We start from the raw sequence: 12,670 nt of genomic DNA on the forward strand, positions 1-12,670 counted from the left end.
AGACCTTCCCTTTGAGATCATCCTTGATGCCTCTTTCTACTTTCCTTAGATTTGGAGTCTTAACCACTTTCAAGCTTCTCTTGTAAATTATAAGATGTTACAGATTTAATAATAATAGCAGGAACACTTAAATGCTGTTAATTATGTGCCTGGCACTTTACATGTATTAACTCATGGAATCCTCACAACAACCCTATGTGGTATGAACTATTATTATTCCCATTTTACAGATGAGGTACTTGAAGCACAGAGAGGTTAAGTAACTTGCTTCAGGTCACATGCTACTAAACGGCAAAGTTAAAATCTGAACCCAATTAGTCTGGCTTCAGTGGATTTTTTAATGTGGTTATCTGAAATGAACAAGATACATGTTATTAAATTTATCTAAAAACATTAGGAATACAGTAGAAAATTAATTCCTCTTTTTTTGCTCCATCATGTCAGAACAGTGGCCACATGGTAGACTGGGATAAGCACAGTTCTGGTCAGAAGCCCAGAGTTGGAAGATTCCCACTGCCACTTGCAAGCTCTGTTTCCTTAGTTACATCAACCTCTCCAAGACAGAGTTTTTCATCTTTATGAGGGGGACAGTACTTACCTGATGGGATTGTTTTGAGGACATTAAAGCATTATAAAAATGTCAGATATTATTTTAAATCTAAGTTAATTTTTTGTTATACATGTAATATTTTAAATTTCAAATAAAATGCTTTGTGATTAAGGTTAGCTCTAAAACAACTCATTTTTTTTCTTTTGCCTTCATTTAATTTTCTGTAAAGAAAACTACCTTTCAGTTCCTTTGGCTTAAATTTTCATGAATGCATCTATTTCCAAATGGCTTTGTTTATACATCCATTCCTCTGTTTTCTAACACCAATATTATTGTCCAAGGTCCCAACGAGAATTCTTAATTAAGAACAGTTATTTGTGTATAGGATGTGCATTTGGCATGTAAGAATAACAATTTCAGGGCTTGCTGTTCTTCACTTCTCCCTCCCTAAATTGTTTACTTTTGAGGTATAGTCAGGATTCTTGTGTTTCAGGTTGTTTTTTGCAACAAATTGAGTGTACACCTTAATCATGTACATAATCAGAGTTAAACCCCTATGCCATAAAAGGCTTGAAGAAACTTGCATGCTACACATTTTTCTCTTTTCCCAAGCATTTTCATGACTTTCCTCCTCACTGCATTCCTGTCCTCAGAGAGGTCTATCCTGATTACCTTATGTACAATCACAGCTCAAGTCACTCTCCCTGTCCTCTTGCCCTCCTTTAGTTTTCTTAATAGACCTTAATCACAACTTGGTATTTCATTATATATCTATTTATTGTTTAATTTCTCTGTTAGAATGTAAGCATCATGAGGGCAGGGACAGTTTGCTGATGTACCCCCAATATATAGACTAATATAGGTACATAGTAGGTACCCAGTGAGCATTTGTTGAGTAAATGAGGCATCTTCAAAGGAGAAGGTGGCAAGGAATTAGACCTGGGTCCAAATCTCAGTTCAACCACTTACTAGCTATATAACCTGGAATAAGTTCTAGGCTTCAGTTTTGATTTGTTTTCAAATTCATAAAGCATAATAATAGTAATTTTGTAGACTTATTAGTTTATAGACCTGAGTGTTAAGTAATGCATTTAAAGCTAAACTTAGTAAATAGTAATTGTGCAATAAATGTCAAATAATAGCTGTTGCTAGTAATCCTAAAATATTAGCTGTTAACCCTCTTAGGTATCTTACTTTATAGTTCTGAGTAATTTTACAGGTAATTTTTAAGGTTTTATTTATATTTTTCTAGGGAACTCAAAATGAAATTTCTGCTTAAACTTTATTATTTTACATTGACTACTTTTGTAACTATAAGAATATCATTAAAATAGTCTAAAAATCTAAAGCAAGATTTCTTAACCACAGCACTATTGACACATGGGGGCAGATCATTTTTTGTTGGCGCCGGGGCTGTCCTGTGCATTGTGGGATGTTTAGCAGCGTCCCTGCCTCTATGCACAAGAAGCCAGTAGCAGCCCTCACCGCTGGAGCGGCTACCAAACAATTTCTCCAGACAGATGCCTGGAGGGGAAAAGTTGCCCCTGGTTGCCTCTGACTGACCTGAAGGGATTCCAGTGCTGAAGGGATGAACTAGGTAATTCATATGCCTGTAGACATAAACTTAAAAGAGTGTGGTTTTCTTTATCTGATTATATTTCTCTTAATTTGAAATATACAAATTTCTAGGAAAAAGTTAATAGCCTGACTGGCCAGAGAATGTTTTGTAAAGTATAATATATCATTACAAAAGGATTACTTGGGAATTTTCATTTCTTACTCATAGGTATCTACACCCCAGTCTGCAAACAGATTATATTACACATTGTCATTTTTAATTATGTTTTGCTGATACTGCCCTTTTTATATTTAGGTTAATTAAAGAAAATAAGAAGCATCAGGAACTTATCTTAGACATTTGTTCAGAAAAAGACAATTTAAGAGAAGAACTAAAAAAAAGAACAGAAACAGAGAAGCAGCATATGAACACAATTAAACAGGTAAAAAGACAAAAATCTTTAAAGTCTGTTCTTCAATATATAAAATAAGTACGTTCCTGAATATTTGTGTGTAAATTGAAGTTCTGTAAGTTAAATCATACTTTAAATGCAGAAGATTGCTTGGTATGTGAAGCATTCTCTTTTATGAACTGGGAATCATAGTCTGATCTTTTTGTTTTATATAAATTAATATTTCTATGTGATATGTGTGACTGTATTCTATATATAATAGAAATCTGAGCGGGAAAGACTGTTTGGCAGTCAAATAGATTGTTTCAGAAGAAGCAGTATATACCTAAAAGTTTATATCTGGCATTAGAATGTTTTCAAGCTTATAGTTTAATATGTTTCCATTCTCAGTATTTTGTGAACTATACTGAAGACTGGCTCTCTTCAGATTTTATCTGGTGAGCTAGCTTCCCCAGCCTTTCCTTTTCTTTCTTTGTTTCTTTTTTTTTTTTTTTCTTTTTTTTTAATGTACTGTGATGCTTGGATTGACAAAGTTCATCTTTGTTTTCTTTGTTTCTTTTTTTTTTTCTTTTTTTTTTTTTTTTTAAATGTACTGTGATGCTTGGATTGACAAAGTTCATATTCAAGACTGGTTCAGCTGCTCTTTATCTTTCTGAGCTGCTCTTCTGTGGGAAGGATTAGAAACATTGTAGCCTTAAAAGTCTTTCTTTTTGCCTCATCTTTCACAGAAAGCTATATAATGAAAATAAAAGTAAACAGCTGGTAGTAATATAATAAAAAACCAAGTTTCACTTATCTATGCCTTGGTATACTTAATGAACCTTTACATAGTTGGAAGGTGACCATATTTGTAAAATTTTACATATTTAATCCTGATTTTTGTGTGGAAAGGGCTACTGCATGCAGACCAAACTTAGAATTTTAAAGTGTGAGGGTGCCTTAATAGTAGGCTGAATCTGTATTTTGCTAGGCAGGTCACTGCTGATGACCAGAAACTTCAGACTAAATAGATGGAGGTGAACCAGAGCTGTTCTTTTCACGAGCTTGTTAGTGGTTGTGCCTTTTTACAAGAGAAAATTCGATTCACCATTCTTTTGCTAGCCGGTATAGCAGAGTTTTCTTTCCTAGTCTTACCTCTGAATCTGCACCAGTTAATATGGCAGCCACTAGCCATAGTGCTATTGAGCACTAAAAGGTGGCTAGTCCAAATTAAGAGGTGATGTAAGTGTGAAATACACACTTAAATTCGAAGACTTAGTACAAAAAAAGATAAAATGGCTCAGTTTTTCATGTTGATTACATGTTGAAATGATATTTATAGGGTTTAATAAAACATTTATTTCACCTGTTTCTTTTGGCTTTTTAAAATGTGGCTACTAAAAAATTGTGGCTTATATTTCTATTAGACAGTGTTGCTCTAAATAATTTTGTCATAAGGAAAATTAGTACACATGTACTATATGTAAACTAATATTTAGGATTTTTTATAACAGCTTTATTGAGATATAATTCACATACCATATAATTCACTCATTTCAGTATACAGTTCAGTGGTTTTTAGTTGTGCAGGGTTTGTCACAATTTTAGAATATTTTATCATACAAAAAACTCTGAACCCATTAGTAGTCACTCCTCATTTCCCTCCAACCCCTTGCAGCTATCTCCCCCCAGCTCTAGGGAACAACTAATCTACTTTCTGTCTCTCTATATATTTGCCAATTCTGAACATTTCATATAAATGGAATCCTATAATATGTGTCCTTTTCCTTCATATAAATGGAATCATATAATATCTGGCTTCTTTAACTTAGTGTAATGTTTTCAAGGTTTCAATCAAATTGTAGCTTGTATCAGTACTTAAATTAATGGCCAAGTGATATTCTGTTGTGTAGGTATACAACATTTTATTTATCCTTTCATCATCTGATGGATATTTGGGTTGTTTGCACTTTCTGGCTATTATTAATAATGCTGCGATGTAGAAGTTTTTGTGTGGACATATGCTTTCTTTTCTTTTGGGTGTCTACCTAGGAGTGGAATTCTTGGATCAAATGATAACTCTATGTTTAACTTACTGAGGAGCTGGCAGACTGTTTTCCAAAGTGGCTGCACCATTTTATATTCCTACCAGCAGTGTATGAGGGTTTCAATTTCTTCACATCCTTGCCAATGCTTGTTATTATTGGACTTCTTTATTATAGCCATCCTAATGGTTGTGAAATGGTATCTCGTGATTTTGATATGCATTTCCTTAATCACCAGTGAAATTACACATCTTTTCCTGTGCTTCTTGGCCATTCGTATATCTTAAATAGATACTTCTAGGGAAGTATTTTCTCTACCCATTTTTAAACTTTTTTATTGTTGAGTAGTGATAGTTCTTTTTATATTCTGGATTATAAACCTTTATCAGATATATGATTTGCAAATATTTCCTCCCATTCTGTGGATTTGTCTTCACTTTCTTGATAGTGTACTTAGAAGGACAAAAGTTTTAAATTTTGATGATGTCCAATTTTATCTATTTTTTCTTTTATTGCTTGTGCAGTTGGTGTCATATGTAAGACTTCATTGCCAAATCCACAATCATGAAGATTTACTGCTATATTTTCCTCTAAGAGTTTTATAATTAGGCTTTTATATTTAGATCTTGATTCTTTTTGAATTAATTTTTTTTATGTTGTATGATATACAACTTCATTCTTTTGTATATGGCTATCCATTTGTCCCAGAACCATTTATTAAAAAGACTATTCTTCCTCTATTGAATGGTCTTAGCATCCCTGTTGAAAACCAATTAATACATCAACTTATTTCTAGACTCTCAGTTCTGTTTCACTGATCTATTTGTCTTTCATTACGCTAATACCACACTATCTTGATTTCTGTTGTTTTGCAGTAAGTTTTGACATTGGGAAGTGTGAGTTCTCAAATTTTGTTCTTCTTTTCCAAGGTAGTCTATTCTCAGTTTCTTGTATTTCCATATGAATCTTACTATCAACTTGTCATTCTACAGTGAAGCCAACTGGGTTTGTTAGGGATTGCATTGAATCTGTAGACTTCATTCGGAGAATATTGCCATCTTAACAGTAGTATGTTGTTCAATTCACAAACAAGGGATATCCTCCCATTTATTTAGATCTTTAATTTCTTTCTAAAGTGTTCTGTAGTTTTCGGAGTAAGTTTTGCAGCCTTCATTAAAATTATTCCTAGGTAGTTTATTCTTTTTGATGCTATTGTAAATGGAGTTGTTTCCTTAATTCATTTTCAGATTGTTAATTACAAGTGTATAGAAACCTTTTTTTTTTTTTGCTGCATTGACTCTTCGTTGCTGCACATGGGCTTTCTCTAGTTGTGGCAAGCAGGGGCTACTCTTCGTTGTGGTGCGCGGGCTTCTCATTGCGGTGGCTTCTCTTGTTGTGGAGCATGGGCTCTAGGTGCGCAGGCTTCAGTAGTTGTGGGTCGTGGGCTCTAGAGCACAGGCTCAGAAGTTGTGGCGCATGGGCTTAGTTGTTCCGCGGCATGTGGGATCTTCCCGGACCAGAGCTTGAACCCATGTCCCCTGCATTGACAGGTGGATTCTTAACCACTGCACCACCATGGAAGTCACAACAATTTTGTTATATTCTGTAACTTGGCTGCACTTGTTTATTAGTTCTAAAATTTTTTGGTGAATTTCTTAGGATTTTCCATATATAAAATCATGTCATCTTGCATGTAGAGAGTTTTACTTCTTCCTTTCTCATCTGAGTGCTTTTTATTTCATCTCCTGCCTGATTGCCCTGGCTGGACCCTCCAATACAATGTTGAGTAGAAGTGGCAAGAGTGGATATCCTTCTCTTATTTCTGAAGCATTGTCTTTCACCACTAAGTACGGTGTTAGCTGTCGGCTTTTCATACATGCTATCAGGTTGAAGAAGTTCCTTTTTATTCCTAGTTTGTTGAGTATTTTTATCATGAAAGAGTGTTGAATTTTATCAAATGCTTTTTCTACATCTGTTGAGATGATTATGTGTTTTTTGTTCTGTTGATATGGTGTATTACATTAATTGATTTTTGGATATTAAACCAACCTAGCTTTACTGTGATAAATCCCTTTTGGTCATGGAGTATAATGCTTCTTATATATTGCAGAATTGTTTTGCTAGTATTTTGTTGAGAACTTTGCTGCCTATATTCATAAGAGCTATTGCTCTTGTAGCTTTCTTTTCTTGTGATGTCTTTGTTTGGTTTTGGTGCAGCGTAGTACTCACCTCATAGATTGAGCTGGGAAGTGTTCCTTCTTTTTGGGGGGGACAATTTGTGAAGAATTAGTATTAATTATTTAAATGTTTGGTAGAATATACCTATGTAGTCACCTGGACCTGAATTTTTCTTTGTGGGTAGTTTTAAATTTTTTTTTGTTACTAATTTAATCTCTTATTACAGGCATGCCTTTTTTTAAATTGCACTTCACTTTATTGCACTTCATAAGATATTGTGGTTTTTACAAATTGAAGATTTGTGGCAACCTGTGTTGTCAGATGGTGATTAGCATTTTTTAGCAATAAAGTATTTTTTAATTAAGGTATGTACAGTTTTTTTTAGACATAATGCTATTGCACACTTAATAGACTACAATATAGTGTATACATAACTTTAATATGCACTGGGAAACCAAAAAGTTTGTGTGACTTGCTTTATTGCGATACTTGCTTTATTACAGTGGTCTGGACTGAACCTGCAGTATCTCTTGAGATATGCCTGTGTAGGTCTATACAGATTTTCTATTTCTTCTTGAGCCAGTTTTGGTAGTTTGTGTCTTTCTAGGAATTGTGCATTTAATCTAAGTTAAATTGTTCATAATATTTATTCATAATTCTTTTTATTTCTGTAAGGTCAGTATGTCCCTCTTTCATTTTGATTCTTGGGATCAGTCTAGCTAAAGGTTTGTCAGTTTTGTTGATCGTTTCAAAGAAGCATTTTTTGTTTTGTTGATTTTTCTCCATTTTCTTATTCTCTGTTTCATTACTTTCCTCTCTAATGTTCATTGTTTCCTTTTTCTTACCAGCTTTAGATTTAGTTTGCTCTTTTTTTTTTCCCCAGTGTCTTAAGATGAAAGTTTAGTTTTGATTTGAGACCTTTCTTGTTTTTCAATATTGATGTTTATAACTACAAATTTCCCTCTAAACACTGCTTTAGATGCATCCCATAAATATGTTGTATCTTTATTTTTGTCACCTTATTTTCTAATTTCTCTTTGATTTCTCCCTTGGTTATTTAGATGTTTAATTTTTACGTATTTATGAATTGTCAAGTTTCTCTCTGTGTTACTGAGTTCTAATTTCATTCCATTATGGTTGTCGAAGGAAGATACTTTGTACGATTTCAGTGTTTTAAATTGATTGAGATTTGTTTTAAGACCTAGCATAGGTTCTGTCCTGAAGAATATTTCATGTGCACTTGAGGAGAAGGTGTATTCTGCTGTTGCTGAATGGAATGTTGTATAGATGTGTTAGATTTAGTTGTTACATAGTTGTGTTCAAGTCTCCTATTTCCTTGTTAATCTTCTTTCTAGTGCTTTTCATTACTAAAAGTGAGGTATTGAAGTCTCCAACTATTATTATTGAATTGTCCACTTCCTTCTTCATTTCTGTCAGTTATTGATTCATGTATTTTGGTGCTATATTATTAGGTGCATGTATATTTATAATTGTCATACCTTTCTGCTGGATTGACCCTTTTATCATTATGAGATGAATCTAAAGTACCTTTTTTTTTTTTTTTTTTTGGCTGTGCCGCGTGGCTTGTGGGATCTTAGTTCTCCAACCAGGGATTGAACCTGCGCCCTCGGCAGTGAAAGCACAGAGTCCTAACCACTGGACTGCCAGGGAATTCCCTAAAGTACCTTTGTAAACAACATTTTGTTTTTTATTCCAGTCTGGATCTTGTTTTCTCTTCCAGTCTGAAGATCTCTGCCGTTTGATATGATTATTTACTCTCATTTAACGTGACTGTTGACAGTTGGATTTTTGTCTACCATTTTAAAATTTTCTATATGTCTATATTTTCTATATGTCTTTCTGTATGTTTCTGTTTTGTTTCCCTGTGCCTCATTTACTGCTTTATTTTGCATTAAGTAAATATGTAACATTAAAATTTTTTTCATGATATTTTCTGAGTTATTTCATTGGTAATTACTCTAGAGCTTATCATCCATCTTATCAGAATCTGCTTCAGATTTATCCTGACTTAATTCTATTGATATATCAGAACATTGCTAACATTTACTTTTGATTTCTATGGCTGAAGTATATTCATTGCCATCTTTATGCTTGTTTACATTGTTTATATTTATTTGAAATATTGGTGGTCTGTTTGTTATAACTATAAAAATAATCTGGAAATAATTTTCTTTACAGTTAGAATCAAGAATAGAGGAACTTAATAAAGAAGTTCAAGCTTCCAAAGATAAAGTACTAGCTCAAGACACTGCAACTAAAAATGCAATTCAGCAGTTACACAAAGAGATGGCCCATCGGATGGAACAGGTATTTTTCAAGTCATTATTAACTTTCTGATGATTTTTTGTTTATTAAGTAACCCTTTTAGACAATTTTGGACATTAGTGTGTATTAGGATTAGGATTTAAAAAATGCTAAAGCAATACATAAATGCATGCTAACTACAAAAAACTTCAACCTTTATTCCTGTGATTCTTTACAATATGCTGACCCTGAGCATTAGAAATGTTATATATTTAAAACTTACACTATCAGTTCTCAAACCTTTTATACTAATTAAAGAAAAATGTAGAAGATAAGACATTAAGAAGTTGTTGGTTATAGTGGACCCAAACATAGCTTCATTAGAATAACCTAGTGAGCTTTAAAAATATATATATTCTTGGGGACTTGCCTGGTGGCGCAATGGTTAAGAATCCACCTGCCAACACAGGGGACACGGGTTCAATCCCTGGGCCGGGAAGATCCCACATGCTGCAGAGCAAATAAGCCCATGCGCCACAACTACAGAGCCTGCGCTCTAGAGCCTCCGAGCCACAACTACTGAAGCCTGTGCACCTAGAGCCCGTGCTCTGCAACAAGAGAAGCCACCGCAATGAGAAACCCAGGTACCGCAACAAAGAGTAGCCCCCTCTCTCCGCAACTAGAGAAAAGCTCGCACACAGCAACGAAGACCCAACGCAGCCAAAAATAAATAAATTCATAAGAGAAAAAAATGTGTGTGTGTGTGTGTGTATTCTTGGGGACTTCCCTGGTGGCGCAGTGGTTAAGAATCCACCTGCCAATGCAGGGGACATGGCTTCAAGCCCTGGTCCGGGAAGATCCCACATGCCTCGGAGCAACTAAGCCCATGCTCCACAACTACTGAGCCTGCGCTCTAGAGCCCATGAGCCACAACTCTTAGCCCATATGCCACAACTATTGAAGCCTGCGCACCTAGAGCCTGTGCTCCGCAACAAGAGAAGCCACTGCAATGAGAAGCCCGTGCACCGCAATGAAGAGTAGCCCCTGCTTGCCGCGTCTAAAGTCCGCACGCAACAACAAAGACCAAACGCAGCCATAAATAAATAAATAAATAAATAAATAAATAAATAAATTTAAATACTTATATATATTCTTTGGAATTATATTTTAAAATAAAAACAAAATGATAGTAAAATGTGCACAATAACAATTCAAACAATAAAACATGTCTTCTTCCAAACTTTTTCTCCCACTCCACGCCCTTCCCAGAGGCAACCATTGATGCCAGTTTCCTGTATATCCTTCTCAGAATACTTGTTGCATGGATAAGCATGTATATATTTCCTTTCTTCCTCCCATCCTCCCCCCTGTTTTTAAACAAATGGCAACATACTACACTCACTACTCTGTATCTGTTTCCTCTCTAATGATGAGTGTAGGTGAGGTTAATAATAGTAGCTGAAAATGGTTTACAAGTATTCACTTATTTAATATTCAGGATAACCCTAAGAGGTGGGTATTATTATGTAGATTTTGGAGATTGTTCCATTCAGTTGTTTCTAGGTTGGCTTCATTCCTTTTCTCCCCTAACTTTTCCTCTCAACTTTTTGATTTGAGAATTTTTAAGCCTGTAGAAAAGGTAAAAGAATAGTAAAATGAACACTTGTTTACCCTTCACCTAGAGTCACCAAACCTGGTGAGTTTTATTTAGAAATAGCTTCCTAGCATGAGTGTGCACATGTTACTGCACACACATGTGTACACTCCCCAGTTTAATTTTCCAGTTTGAGGTTTCTCCATTTCTCAGAACAGATATGTAGAATGTATCTGAACCTCAAATTTACAGGAGGGTAGAGTTAGTTATAAATTCTTAGGGACTTTATAGCATGTCTCCCTCAGCCCCACATGACCTTGTATTGGTAAGTATTCAGCCCTAACGAAGCATTCTGGATTCCTGCTGCTTCTTAGATTTTTTGGCCCTGAAATTTCCCATACTTTCTTGTGAGCTCAACTGTGCATTAAAAAAACATTTGTTGTATTTCATATAAAATGTTTGGTGTTTTGAATGGGGAGGGTTCATCTGCCATACTTGGAGAAGCAGAACTACTTCTACAGTTTATCTTAATTTTAGCTGACTATTGAATCCTATCAATTATGTTACTCATATCTTCATCCAAGTCAATGATAAACATCTTAAACTAGTCAAATCCGAAGACTTTTACTGACTCCTCTTCCTCTATCTGTGCCATAATGGACTTTCAATAGAAGCTTACAGAGTAGTCACTTAATTATCTCATTTAATACTCCCAACAATCTATGAAGTAGGTGCTGCCATTATCTGGGGTGGGATATAGAAAATGTGAACTTTTAGCACCCCAGGTTATTCTTTTTTTTTTTTTTAAATAAATCCATTTGTTTTATTTATTTAAATTTTAATTAATTTATTTATTTTTGGCTGTGTCGTGTCTTAGTTGCGACACGTGGACTCTTCATTGCGGTGCGCGGGCTCCTCTCTAGTTGTGGCGCGAGGGCTCCACAGCGCGTGGGCTGTGAAGTTTGCGGCACGCGGGCTCAGTAGTTGTGGCGCACGGGCTTAGTTGCCCTGCAGCATGTGGGATCTTAGTTCCCCGACCAGGGATCGAACCTGTGTCACCTGCAGTGGAAGGCAGATTCTTTTCCACTGGATCACCAGGGAAGTCCCACCCCAGGTTATTCTTTTGCAGCTGTTTCAGGGATGACTCTGAGTAACAGGACATTCTGGTGCACATTCCCTGCTGTAGTTAAGAACCTTATAATATGTTATCTCATGTATTATAATTATCTTTTTTCTGTTTCTTATCTCTTAACTTCAATGAAGTTTCCATGTTGCTACCAGGTGTCTTTTTAAAACACAATTTAATTTAATAAAATTTAAAACACCTTTTATTAAATCCTTCTTTGGCTTCTCTTTGCCTTTAGGATAAAATCTCAAATCATTAGCATGACAAGAGAAGTCCTTCTTCCTTTCAGGATCTGATCTCTACCTCCTTTTCTGTTTTGTAACTACTTCCTCTCCACTGCAATCAACACACCAAGTTTAAGCACTACAGAATAATTTAATGTCCTCTAAATGTATCATGCTATTTTATACTTTTAGGCATTTGTGCATGATAACCACTCTACCTTGAATTCCTTTCCTTGACTGATCCCTTTACTTAATCCTTCAATGTCTAGCTCAAGTATAGCACCTAGTTCAAGTACAAATAGCATCTTTCACCCTTCATGCCAACCCTTCCCAGGGACTGTTAGTATTTTTGTATTTTCAAAGAACTTTGTACATTCATCCACTAGAAATTATTTGTTTTATAATCTTCGTTTATTTGTTGTTCTTACTAGGTAGTGAGCTCTTCCAGGACTTACCATGGCTTATTCTTCATTGTGTTCCCAAAAGCTAATCCATTATCTAAGCATTAAGTTATCATGGAACTGGACTTCTTTTAAAGTTGACATTACCATTAGTTGACTTTTTCTAAGTACAGTTGTTCAATTATCTAAAAATCTAGCTAATTCTGTCAGCCAGTTCCATCACGGTTTTGTCAATCATTTGTCCACAAGCATGTCATCAAATCCTCAGGGATCTCTGCCATCCCTATTCCAGTGTTTTCTTTAATTTCTCTTGAAAATTAGTAGGCTATTTCAATGGG

General features: G+C 35.1%; 1 protein-coding gene across 1 annotated transcript in view; it reads left to right on the plus strand.

Moving 5' to 3' along the window:
• Window positions 1-12,670, plus strand: part of CCDC186 (coiled-coil domain containing 186) — a 46,412-nt gene that overhangs the window by 11,223 nt on the left and 22,519 nt on the right. The window contains exons 3-4 of the mRNA XM_059900017.1: window positions 2,424-2,550; window positions 8,922-9,050. Coding sequence (XP_059756000.1) covers window positions 2,424-2,550; window positions 8,922-9,050 — 256 coding nt within the window. The remainder of the gene's footprint in view (window positions 1-2,423; window positions 2,551-8,921; window positions 9,051-12,670) is intronic.

Source organism: Balaenoptera ricei, chromosome 16, assembly GCF_028023285.1.
Source record: "Balaenoptera ricei isolate mBalRic1 chromosome 16, mBalRic1.hap2, whole genome shotgun sequence".
NCBI classification, from domain to species: domain Eukaryota; kingdom Metazoa; phylum Chordata; class Mammalia; order Artiodactyla; family Balaenopteridae; genus Balaenoptera; species Balaenoptera ricei.